Consider the following 13940-nt stretch of genomic DNA (forward strand, 5'->3'; position numbering starts at 1 on the left):
TTTGTAAAGGAGCATGCCAAGGAATTGGTGGATTTGATGCTAAAGTTGTTGGGTTCATCATATCTAACTTCACATGTGCTACATGGTGAACTGGAGCATCTCAAAGAATGCTACACAGCTGTTTGAAATGGTGTTTACTTTGATAGCACCCAAAGTGCACTAGAGTCTCTTACCCCAACTAAGGCAGCAGAAGCAAAACTGTCACTTCAAAGAATAGTTTCACAAGCCCAAGCAAAGTTGACTTCTTTAATGGCACAGGATCCCAGCAACAAAATGTTTGAACACCTTAAAGTATTGGATCCAAAATATATCATCCTAGCAACAGTAAACCCAAGCCTGGTTGAATATATTAGAAATAGTTTTGGTTTTACTACACTGGATACTGAAGAAATAACTTCAGGTTTCTGTCAGTTGCAAGCGGCACTGAACCAGCAGGTTTCAGAAAGTAATCGCCCAGACATTCTCACAGCTTTGAGAGTTGTGCAATTAACGAGGCCAGATTTTGCGACCAAGTGTTTCGAAGCGATTTGGTTCCCTTGTGCCAATGTTGACTGTGAACGGTTCTTGTCTTTGTACAATACAGTGTTGACGGATAGAACAACAACACTCACAGAGTCAAAACTTGCAAGAATGGCCATATTTTCTTTTGAACATTTGAGCTGTGAATAACTTACTGAGTATAGCCTACTTACTGTGTTGTTTTTAATTGATATTCAATTATTTTAAGTTAACATTCATTTTAAATAGTGTTTGCTTTGTTGATTAAGTGTTGTAATAATTTTGAAGCAGTAAGGTCCCAGTTTGCCAATGGTTTGAAGTGAACTATTCAGTGAGTACATTAAGTATTTAAATAAGAATTGAGAAATAACTTCATAATTCTCCAAATACTGGACATTCAATTTCAATTATACCTTTTTAATGTCATCTTTTGTAATATTAAGTAGTTAGTATTTGGTGTGTATCAAGTGTTAAAACAATTTTCACGACACTTGAGATATGAAATTGGTATTAATGTTATCCATTTTGGTAGTCAAAATAACCTCCCTTTCAGAGAAAAATAACACCGATTTTCCAGAAAAATAACCTCGAATTCTGTGAACAAATAAACACGAAAAGTGCATGCTCATACCCAAAAATAATTGTTGTCAACAATAAGACTTGGAACCAAACCAAATTTTCATGTATCTTAAAAATGTTTATTCTGGGCTTACTCATATAAAAAAATATTGTCTTTGTGGTTTTATGTCAACCAAATAGCATTCCCAGTACCAATGTTATGGCTGCCATTTTTTTAAAAAATATTTTTACTCTTGTAACAGGAGTATTAATGAAGCAATATTTCCAGTACAAATAATGTAAATACACATCTATTAAGATATGAAGTAAACAATTTATTTATCAAAAAGCTGTGAATGTGGTACTGTGTTTACCATAAAGCATGGATAAACTCGTCATGAATGTAAAATGACCACAGATTGTATGTTTACTGAAATCAATGCTATTTTGCTAATGTTATAAACAAAATAAATGTATAAATGGCTGAAAAAGCACTTGCAACAAATTCTCACGTTTCATGTAAAATTTTTATTAGAATATCATCACCATTCAAAACAAATTTAATATTTTTTTTCCAGTCACACATGCAACTTACTGCAACAGCCTACTTTATTCTGCAGCACAATTTCCTTTTTTCTAATTTTTTAAAATAATTTAATATATTTTTTAGCAGCTGTAGATGATCATGAACTCACAACCCGCACAATGCAGCTTTGCTGTGTATTTTGTTAAGTTTTACAAAAAAATTAGGCACTGTTTTTTCTGGTATTTTCACGTAAGCCAATGTTTAATAGTTATTCAAATAATAGGCATTGATTAATAGTGTCAAAATGCTTCAGCAAAATTGAGTAGTGGGTTGCAGAAATAGGTAGCATCTAGCTGACCCCTGAAGATCACGGTATCCAAACACATTAAATTCAACATTTGAAAAAATACGCTGGACGTAATTACATTACATTTTTAGTAAAAACTGACTTACTTGCTGCAAATAATATTAGCAGTAAAAAAAATTTATTTATATATGTTATATTTAAGCCTGAGCAAACATAATTTTTTTTTAGTTTGATTCAAACACACATACGATTATCAAATTATTCTCGAATACGAATGTAGAATTCAATAGTAAGAATGAGAGTTGAAAGACATCAAAAAATTTCTTGCAAGTCATGTAAATATGTAAAACATCAATAACGGAAAAATAAAACATGGAATGTAGTAACTTCTGGAAAATTGTATGATTATACTAAGTTTACGGTTGGTTGGATGAAGTCAGCTACAATAATTAAACAAATGTCAGTTAAAATATTTAAATTAAAAATGAAATGTGTTTTAATGCTACTAACCTAATTTCACTTTGAAATGTTGGTGGACTTTATCGGTGGGAGTGATGAAAAAACTCAGCCAGCCATCACTAGAGGAATGATAGAGGCAGTGTAAAGTACTGGTCTTGTTGTCTTGAAGGCTTTTAGAGCGAGGGCCAATGGACAGAAAAAAGGAAGTTTTGGTTTTGAATAATGAATCAGCAGGGGCCTCCAGATACTTGGTTATCTTTCCTTCCTGCTTGAAGTCAGCTTCTGCCGTACACCAGTGATGTGACTTCATTTAAATCTTAAAAATGGGTCTTTTTTTAACTAACAGGTTTTAATAACAATAATTGTTTCTTAAAGTTAAAAAAAAAAACAGTAAAAAGTGAGATGTATAATTTTTCAAATGCTAGTTGTATGAAATCAAGCCAAATATGTAATATGTAATGTCTGCCTTCCACCATCGTTCCAGCGAAGCGCCACGGTAATAATCTGCCGTCACACACCATTATATTGGCTATAGCAAATGATAATTTGTAACACTGAATTCCACATAGTGTACCATATGTGACACAGTGCACCATATCTGTGGTTCAACGTATCTACTATTGTTATCGTGCGTTTGCTTCTGGTTTGATTAAAGACAAAATTAAATATCTAAAATTTTAGGTATATTCGTGAATAGATACAAACATTCGGGAATAAAATCATTTACAAAAAAAGTTGTAAATGGTAGTTTATTTTTTGATAAGTTTTAAAAATACATTGAGCCTGTGTTATCTTTCCATAGGTCTACTTTTAGTTGTAATGAACATCTCTATCTGGTAGTGAAAAGTGGAGGGGAAAAAAAGTGGTGATCTTTGCACAAAGAACTCTTTTGTTTACTTTACAACACTTCCTGCCTTTTCATGACACTTCCTGCCTTTTAATCTAGGCGGCTAGCGCAAGGTGGAGAAGGAAGGAAAGGAGAGATTGACCGGAGGAAGGAAAGGAGAGATTGACCGGAGGAAGGAAAGGAGAGATTGACCGGGAGTCTTTTATTTCACCGGGAAAAGGATTAGCTGTTATGCTTTCCCGGGTACTGGTACTGACATATTTACAGTTCTTGGTGCCGGTTAATTTTGCTGAGAACTGGTGGAATCGAGAACTGGGACAGATCCATCTCTATAATGTAAAGATTTTCTCTATTTAATAAAAATGAACGAATCCAAAATATAAAATTATTATAAACAAAGCCATAAATAACTGGCATAAAATCCTTAAGATTTCAATAAGAAAAACAATAAATAAGCATTAAGAAAAACATTTAAATTTAAATTTAAATGTAGAAAAACTATTGAGTGCTCGACAAAATACATAAGCATGACGGCTATGCAAAAAAAATGAGCAGTATTAAGTTATATTATAGAGCAACGAGGGCTGGTATAAATCCAGAGATGCCAAGTACTACAGATTTTCCGTAGTTTCTACGATTTTCTTTACTTGACTACGGCAATACGGATGGTAGGTTAAAACTACGGATTTAATGCATTTTATGGTTTTCGGTTTGTTTACGTCACGTCTCAGCAATATGCGGTATGTTGTGTTCGTGGTTCCATAGATATATGCATGTGTGATGTCACACTTGTGAAACAAAATGCCCTAGACTCACGTTTCTTAACATTTTGTTTTCAAGTGTCCAGTAATGACTTAATATATCTATGCCGTTTTGTTTTGCTTTGTTATTTTCTGGTGTGTCAATTAAGTGTGTATTGATTCCGTGTGTATGCTACACTACATTTGGCGTGTTATTTGCGATATGACATAAAATGTCGAAACGTAAATGTTCTATCACTGAAAATATGTGCAAGCCTTCAAGTTTGAAGAAATCTAGCGGGCTACCGAATCAGCAGTATCGGAGATCTTACACGGATTTAAGGCCGTGTTTTGATTGTTTTATGTAATTAGCAGACATTATTTGTTCAAATACGGTATCAACCCTCCCCAGTCTCCTATTTCAGAAAATATTTATTAAAATAATATTGGTATTTCTACCAGGAAAATGGTTTAAATAGCACCATTTTGCAATTACTAAACAAAATTTTCCCGGGAGAGGGTTCCCCCCCCCCCCCCCTCCCTGCCTCACTTTTTATTATGCCAAATGTTACTCACTACTGACAGGCACTCCACAAGGTTGGCATCTCTGTAATACACAAACTTGACAGACATACTAAAAATTTTGGCTTGCGTGATTGTTTTTAACATGTTTTAACATCATACAATATTTTACTTCAGAATTATATGACATAAATCAACTAATAAACCTTAACATAGACCAAATATAAATTACAATAGCTCTGCCTTACAGGTACCTACACTAGGGAGAAATTTGAGTAGGAAGATCACGTGAAAATTACAGGGGCATGCAAGGCATGATGTCAAAAAGTTAATTCAAATCAAATAATTAACAGTGATGCAAAAATGACTAGACAAAACTCCATACGATAAACTGCATATGTTTTATTACTGTAGTTAGGCACCATTAACATTCCAGCCATGAATGACAGAAATTAATGCCTTGTTACAAAGCTTATAACAAAATAAATTGCAAAATTACTGAAAAACACATGCAACAAATTCTCACTTTTAAAATAAAAATTTTATTGCAGTACACCATCACTCAAAAACATATTTTTCCCCCCTCCAGTCATGTATACGACTTTCCACGACACCCTTTCTTCTCACAGAACGATTTCCCATTTCCTGAGCCTTCTTAATCACTTTAGATTTTTTCAGCAAACGTAGATGATTGCAACCTCAATCAATCAGATATTATTGCAACGTTTTTCTCATAGAAACATACACAAACCATATGCAAGATGTTCGTTGTCCATCAGACAATAGCAAGTCAACTGTGCATTGTGCTATTCAGCATTGTCAAATTTAGAATAAGCTGTACCCCATGATTTTCCAACACACATTTTACGAAAAATTTGGCACAGCTTATTCGGGTAAATACATTATAATTGTTTCCCAAAATGCAATCATTTTAATAGCATTTATGTTATAACACTCAGAATGTTTTTCTTTAGCTGTGCTAATTTCCAATTAAAGTCAGTGTAAAGAAAAGTGTAAATTAAAGCTAGGGACTTGGGACGTGGAAGATGTTAGTCACGGCATGACGTGTGCTTGCAGATAGTGAGCATATACCAGTTGAACCAGCACAGCTGCTTCCTGTACTTGGGCAGCATCTTGGTGGACGAGTATGCGTCGGAGCCCGGCTGCGTGCAAGGACTCCTGGACATGCTGCAGGCGTTCATCGGCCCGGCCTTCCGCGTCCTGCAGGAGCCCAGCGGCCTCAAGAACCACCCCGACACGGTGGACGACCTCTTCCGCCTGTGTGCCAGGTACACAGGCATGCTTGCTTCAAATACTAGACATTTCTTGATACAGTGTCAAGCAGTAATTAATTCTTAAATTTTACCAAAAGTAGCTGGTAAGTTTAAAGAACTGGATTTGTACTCGATATTTGATGACAATTCAAGACCTCACCGGCTAGCTATGGTCTGAATTACACATACATAAAACATTTGGAAAATAATCAATTACTGTAAGTCATAGTTTAAAACAGTTTGTGAACATTGGAAGTGGCGAATGGTATTGATGAATTAAGGGTGTGGTTCATAACTTGTCAGTTATAACTTAGGCTACATCCTTTCAGCAAGATCATGTGCTTTGAACTTAGGCTACATCTGTTCAGCAAGATCACGTTCTTTGTATTATCATATTGATCAAATGTTTAATCAAAGAACACTGGATGAATATAAGGTAAGATTTGTTATCCGTAATTTATAACTTGTAAAAAAAATTTTAGTCTGTAACAATAAAATTTGATTACTTTACTAAGTCAAAATTTGATGTAAAATTATACTACTCTTCCTTGCTGCAACTATTTCTTAAGGCGGCATGGTATCTAAACCAGAGCTAAATGCATTAATTAAAAACTGAAGGTTACTTGAAGCCAAAACTTCTGCCTTGGTAATTTCGAACATTTAATTGCTGAGGAAGAAACAACGCTAGAGAATTGTCATTTTGGGACGTATGCTAATAAAGCTGGTAAATAACATTATGCAGGATTGTTGTTTTGCAGTTTTTCAATGTTGTCTTCCAAAAATCTATAACGTCCAACTGCATCTACTAAACATCTCATTTTTATTTACTCATGATCCCATAGATTCTCCACCTTGAAATTTGGCACAAATCTAACCAATATATGTAGAAATAACATACTTTAAAAAAAAAAAATTCAATATGCTGTTTTTTAGAAATTCATTATTAAAAATTTTGAAAGCAATTAATTTTTTTTTGTTTTTCTGAAGTTGGTCATGTTACATAACAAATTGAAGCCCATTCAATGACCTTTAAAATTAGCTGTCAAACAGCCTTCTAGCACCATTGGTTGGAAACCTACAAGTATTTGAGTGATCCAAAACATTGCTAACATTGGCTATTTTTGCAATTTTCTAAAATTTATACCAAAAAAATACTCGAAATTTTTTTTAGAAAAAAATAGATTTATAATGTATTTAGTTGATATTACCAATATACAAAAAACATGAAAATCTGAAACATGAAGTTTCTAAATTAATTTTTCATTGGTTGATTTGATATGGAATGACTCAAATACAAGGGTTTGGTATAACATGATTCTACTGACCTTAGCTACAACATACCAGTTACTCCTCTGCATGCATAAATTACTACATACAGAATGTCTTTTACTAGTAGAAACATAACATCATGATAGCAAGTGTATCATGTAATTTGGACAACCAAGCCAGAATGTAATCTCTAGCCTACCCTGATTCAATCTTAAAACATGCCAACCTGTGCCACTGTGGCTCTTCCACCAAGCTACGAAAGTACAACACGTTTCAACATACAAACCCTGGTCTCGGTACAGTACTGCTCAAAGCACAAACAACGATGCAATGAAGCAGTGCAAACTTTAACACGTCTTGTCATGTGAGACACAAACAAAGATACATCAAATGTCTCACAAAGGTCAAAGTCATAACAGAAATCCTGACCCCTCTGGAGAATGGGCCTGAAATATATAAGGGTCTTCTCTCAGGCGCACTATTCAGAATTGTAGTGAAAATTTTCCCAGAGCAGGGCCAGAAGATACATATCCTTATCTTAGCAATTTTAATGAGAATTCCACTACTTACCCAAGCACGCTGCTCTCGCGCATAACAACTCCCACATAACTAGGGAAGATACTAGAACCCAAACTGCCCCGTCAGAAGCTCGAAGACTAAGATGGCTAAAACACTTACCATTGACCCTGAGCAAAACTACTTATCAGCTCTGCGCATGCGTCAAAGAGGGGGGGGGGGGGGGGAAACCTCCATGGAAGTCACCTGTTCAGGATGAGAAAGGGGGAAGAGAAACGCACCACCCAGCCATTATGCGTCTTAGCACGCTGTGTGAAAAAATGCAGGTGAAAATGCAGTCTTTTGATTTTGCTACCAGCACACCCTGAATTTATCAGTACAGTAAACTTTCGCCAGTCCGTGGCTCGAGAATCCGAAGTTCTTAGAAATCAGAGGTATTTCCGAAGTGACATGATTGTTACTGTTTTGACGTGTATGTCACGATTCACAGTGCCGCGCGGCCGCGCCTAGCTGCTGCTTCCCAATTAGTGTTGTGCTGCACTGCGCTGCCAGAGTGGCAGCTATCTAACGGTACTAGCCCAGCACTTCCAAGGTCAACGTGACGTTAACACTAAAACAAAAGGTGGAAATTTGCAAAAAGTTGGAACGTGGTATAAAGGTGGCTGTCATCAGGGACGAATATGGCATCGGCGAGACTACGGTTTATGACATTAAAAAAAGTAGTGCTAAGCTTAAAAAGTTTATGTTAAACAGCGAGTTGGAAAAAGGTTTTGATAACTGCAAAACGCTCCACACAGCTAAACTGCAGGACTTGGACGGTGCCTTGTACAAGTGGTTTTCTTTAAAACGATTGGAAGGTGCTGCCTTATCAGGACCTATGTTAATAGAAAAACGGAAAGAGTTCTACGTAAAAATGAAGCTCACCGAACCATGTACATTTTCAGAGGGCTGGCTAACTAGATTCAAGGACCGGCACGGAATTAGGAAGTTGGATGTGTCTGGCGAACAGAAGTCTACTGATGTAGATACTGCGAAAGAATTTCGTACCAGTTTTGCGAAACTAGTAAGTGAAAACTGCCTAACCTTCGAGCAAGTGTACAATGCGGATGAAAGTGATCTGCTGTGGAAATGTCTGCCAAAAACAACATTAGCTGGCGGTAACGAAACTTCTGTGCCTGGATTTAAGCAAAATAAAGAATGTGTGACAGTACTCATTTGTGCAAATGCGGCAGGTACACACAGAGTAAAACTCGCAGTCATCGGAAAGTATTCAAAACTAAGGTGTTTGAAAAACGTCACTCACTTGCCTGTTGATTACGGAGCTCAAAAGTAATGCTTGGATGACTGCTGAAATTTTTCTTGCTTGGTTTAATAATGTTTAGTGTAAAGGAAAACTTGAGAGAGAAATGACTGCCAGAAGATAGCAAGGTCGTGTTATTGTTGTACAACTGCCGTGCTCATCCACTTGCACAATAACTCAAGAAAGGCAACATATCGGCAATGTTCTTGCCCCCAAATGTGACTAGCTTGATTCAGCCCATAGATCAGGGTGTCATTCAAAATCTGAAAATGCTATACATACGTGATTTCCTGAGGCAGTTGATCAGGCAGTTAACTATGATGGCAAAATAATTGAATTTCAAAAGAAATACAACTTAAAAGATACTATACGTAATGTGTCTTGTGCGTGGAGTTCTTTGAAAAACGAAGCTATACACAAAGCTTGGCGCAAACTATGGTGTACAACAACAATCGAAGACGTGACGGACGACGAGGACAATTAGGAAGACTTCCTAGGGTTCGGAGGTGGAGACGTGTCAGGACACACAGACAATACATACACGGAAATTGTATAAATGGTTGAATGTGCTGACAAGGAAAATCCTGTGAACACACTGTCCGTGACAGATCTAAATGAGTGGCTACAGGTCGACAAAGACATTCCTGTTGCCATGTCAGTTACAACAGAAGAGATAATAGATGCGATGAAAAACCCCTCCAACGAACCTGAAACTATTGGGGATGAAAGTGATGATGGTAGTGATGATACAGACGTCACTTGGAATGAGGCTGCAGCTGCATGGAACACTGTTATAACATTTTCCGAGAGTAAGAAAAACTGTTTTTCAATATCGGAAGTAATGAAGTGTCATATTCTGCATTCCACTTTTCTTCACAAAAGAAGACACTGAAGACAGGCCATTAAACAGTCCGACATTCGAGCGCACATGGTGATGCAAGAAACACAGAATCAGACTTGATGTAAGTTTTTGGACATACGCCATTGCTAAGAACTTTTTCTGTTGAAGAAAAACTAATAAATAAAATAAATAAATAAAAATAAAAATAAAAATACTCAAAAAAAGATACAAAAAACACACAAAATTAAGCAAACAATTGCTGTTGTCAACAAGGATATGAACACCACAAAATATTCCGAAACAGGAATATGGTCAGCAAACAAAGAAAAAACAAAGAAAAATGTACTAAGAGAACGAAAAAATCCCCACAAATGATGACAACACAAAAATATTGAAACCCAAAATAATTCAGCACAACAGTTGAAGCAAGACAAAAAACATGACAAAACGAAAAAACAAACAAATACAATAGTTTTACCTAAACAGAAACAAGCGACGTTTCGGGAACTGCTATCTGCTCCCGTCCTCAGGCAGAGACGCACATGGTACGGAAACACAGGTGCGACTGAGAAGGGGCTGGAAAATGAGGGTATTTATCAGAGAAAGGGCTACATCTTGCTCAGCCAATAACAGACGAGCTGTCTCCCCATTGGCTGTGCACCATGTAGTTAAAGCGGATTGGTTATGGTGGGTTGAGTATTGGCTATTGTTTTGTGCTGCAGGGATGTTTCTCTCTTTATCAAAGGGATCCACATATTTTTTAATTCAATGCTCTGCTGGCTGAAAATATTTTTATTGCTAATAATGAAGGCTGAGTCTTTGATTTTCCTTTTTATTTTATCGGATTCCTGTATGAGTGGTGTGGAGTCTTCCCAGAGAATTTTGTGGCTATTTTCCCATGTATGTTCAGCAAGTCTGGATTTTAGGGTTTCACCCTTCTTGCAGTTGTTTTTGTGTTCTTTGATTCGGGTGGATAGAGCTCTGCCAGTTTCACCTATGTACATGTGGCCACATTCACAGGGGATTTGATACACACAGTTGTAAGTTTGTAATTTTTCTGTGGCTGGTTTCACCTTGGTAACAATACTTTTAATAGTAGATTTAGAACGGAATGCTGTTTGAAGTCCATATTTATTTCCTAGGCGTCTTATTTTTTCTGAAAGCCCTTGAACATATGGAATAACTAGGGTTCCTGCAGGTTTCTCAGTTTCTGTGGATTTGAGTGTTTTGTTGGATTTCAAATGCTGTTTGATGGTGTTGACAGGGTAACCATTGGCTATGAGTTCTTTTTTTATATGATTGTGTTCAACCGCAATAGATTTCTCATCAGAACAAATAATCTCAGCTCGGTTGGTTAGTGTGTGAATTATGCCAGTTTTTGTTGTTTTGGGATGGTTGGATGCAAAATTAAGGTATTGGCCTGTGTGCGTAGGTTTCCTGTATACTTTTGTTTCCAGGCTGTTGTTTTTTCTGCTGACTAGTACATCCAGGAAAGGAATGCTACCTTTGGTTTCTTTTTCATATGTGAATTTTATTGATGGCCTCAGAGAGTTGAGGTGGTTCACAAATTCCTCCAAAGTTTCAGGTCCATGTTGCCAGACAGTGAAGGTATCATCCACATAACGGAGCCAGATTTTTGGAGGGCTATTACTTTTGCTAAGTGCTTCTTGCTCAAAGTTTTCCATAAATATATTGGCCATAAATGGTGAAAGAGAAGAGCCCATTGCCATGCCATCGGTCTGTTTGTAGAAAATATCCTTGAACTGGAAATATGTTGTGGTGACACAGAGGGTAATCATTTCCATGATGGATGGGATTGGTATTATAGTTCTGTCCTTTAGGGTTGGATCAGCTTCCAATTTCGCCTTGACAATGCTGAGTGTTTCGGCTACTGGCACATTAGTGAAGAGGCTTTGGACATCAAAACTCACCAGGGTATCATTGTTTTCTATTTTCAGTGTTTTGACTATAGAAATAAAATGATTGGAATCTTTGACAAATGTATCTGTCTGTCCTGCTAGTGGCTCAACAATTTTCAGGAGATATTTTGATAGTTTCTGGCCACTAGCCACTAGCAGGACAGACAGATACATTTGTCAAAGATTCCAATCATTTTATTTCTATAGTCAAAACACTGAAAATAGAAAACAATGATACCCTGGTGAGTTTTGATGTCCAAAGCCTCTTCACTAATGTGCCAGTAGCCGAAACACTCAGCATTGTCAAGGCGAAATTGGAAGCTGATCCAACCCTAAAGGACAGAACTATAATACCAATCCCATCCATCATGGAAATGATTACCCTCTGTGTCACCACAACATATTTCCAGTTCAAGGATATTTTCTACAAACAGACCGATGGCATGGCAATGGGCTCTTCTCTTTCACCATTTATGGCCAATATATTTATGGAAAACTTTGAGCAAGAAGCACTTAGCAAAAGTAATAGCCCTCCAAAAATCTGGCTCCGTTATGTGGATGATACCTTCACTGTCTGGCAACATGGACCTGAAACTTTGGAGGAATTTGTGAACCACCTCAACTCTCTGAGGCCATCAATAAAATTCTCATATGAAAAAGAAACCAAAGGTAGCATTCCTTTCCTGGATGTACTAGTCAGCAGAAAAAACAACAGCCTGGAAACAAAAGTATACAGGAAACCTACGCACACAGGCCAATACCTTAATTTTGCATCCAACCATCCCAAAACAACAAAAACTGGCATAATTCACACACTAACCAACCGAGCTGAGATTATTTGTTCTGATGAGAAATCTATTGCGGTTGAACACAATCATATAAAAAAAGAACTCATAGCCAATGGTTACCCTGTCAACACCATCAAACAGCATTTGAAATCCAACAAAACACTCAAATCCACAGAAACTGAGAAACCTGCAGGAACCCTAGTTATTCCATATGTTCAAGGGCTTTCAGAAAAAATAAGACGCCTAGGAAATAAATATGGACTTCAAACAGCATTCCGTTCTAAATCTACTATTAAAAGTATTGTTACCAAGGTGAAACCAGCCACAGAAAAATTACAAACTTACAACTGTGTGTATCAAATCCCCTGTGAATGTGGCCACATGTACATAGGTGAAACTGGCAGAGCTCTATCCACCCGAATCAAAGAACACAAAAACAACTGCAAGAAGGGTGAAACCCTAAAATCCAGACTTGCTGAACATACATGGGAAAATAGCCACAAAATTCTCTGGGAAGACTCCACACCACTCATACAGGAATCCGATAAAATAAAAAGGAAAATCAAAGACTCAGCCTTCATTATTAGCAATAAAAATATTTTCAGCCAGCAGAGCATTGAATTAAAAAATATGTGGATCCCTTTGATAAAGAGAGAAACATCCCTGCAGCACAAAACAATAGCCAATACTCAACCCACCATAACCAATCCGCTTTAACTACATGGTGCACAGCCAATGGGGAGACAGCTCGTCTGTCATTGGCTGAGCAAGATGTAGCCCTTTCTCTGATAAATACCCTCATTTTCCAGCCCCTTCTCAGTCGCACCTGTGTTTCCGTACCATGTGCGTCTCTGCCTGAGGACGGGAGCAGATAGCAGTTCCCGAAACGTCGCTTGTTTCTGTTTAGGTAAAACTATTGTATTTGTTTGTTTTTTCGTTTTGTCATGTTTTTTGTCTTGCTTCAACTGTTGTGCTGAATTATTTTGGGTTTCAATATTTTTGTGTTGTCATCATTTGTGGGGATTTTTTCATTCTCTTAGTACATTTTTCTTTGTTTTTTCTTTGTTTGCTGACCATATTCCTGTTTCGGAATATTTTGTGGTGTTCATATCCTTGTTGACAACAGCAATTGTTTGCTTAATTTTGTGTGTTTTTTGTATCTTTTTTTGAGTATTTTTATTTTTATTTTTATTTATTTATTTTATTTATTAGTTTTTCTTCAACAGAAAAAGTTCTTAGCAATGGCGTATGTCCAAAAACTTACATCAAGTCATGCACTCCCATTGCACAAATCTTTTAAAGATAACACAGAATCAGAGTCTGTCATCTGCTTCAACTTCTGGGACTGTTCATGTGTGTACAAAAAGCAGGAATTAAAATAACGTTTTATGTGCAGTTGTGTTTATGAAACAAGAAATTTGACAATTTTAATTTTTTAAATCCAAAACTTGTATGTGTGCGTGGTTTTTATTTAAGGGCTTTATCATAAAGGAATAATGTTTTGTGGTAAGTAAATTACCTCATGAGTTTTTTTTATTTCTCCCGTTTTTCTTTAGTTTAACTGGACTGCGCGTGT

The 13940-nt window shown here is 36.6% G+C and overlaps 1 protein-coding gene across 1 annotated transcript in view; it reads left to right on the forward strand.

The window, feature by feature from the left end:
• The window catches only part of LOC134531016 (transportin-3), a 110057-nt gene that overhangs the window by 79047 nt on the left and 17070 nt on the right, over positions 1-13940 (forward strand). Inside the window, exon 14 of the mRNA XM_063366455.1 lies at positions 5535-5746. Within this exon, the coding sequence (XP_063222525.1) occupies positions 5535-5746 (212 nt within the window). The remainder of the gene's footprint in view (positions 1-5534; positions 5747-13940) is intronic.

Source organism: Bacillus rossius, chromosome 3 (genome assembly GCF_032445375.1).
Source record: "Bacillus rossius redtenbacheri isolate Brsri chromosome 3, Brsri_v3, whole genome shotgun sequence".
NCBI classification, from domain to species: domain Eukaryota; kingdom Metazoa; phylum Arthropoda; class Insecta; order Phasmatodea; family Bacillidae; genus Bacillus; species Bacillus rossius.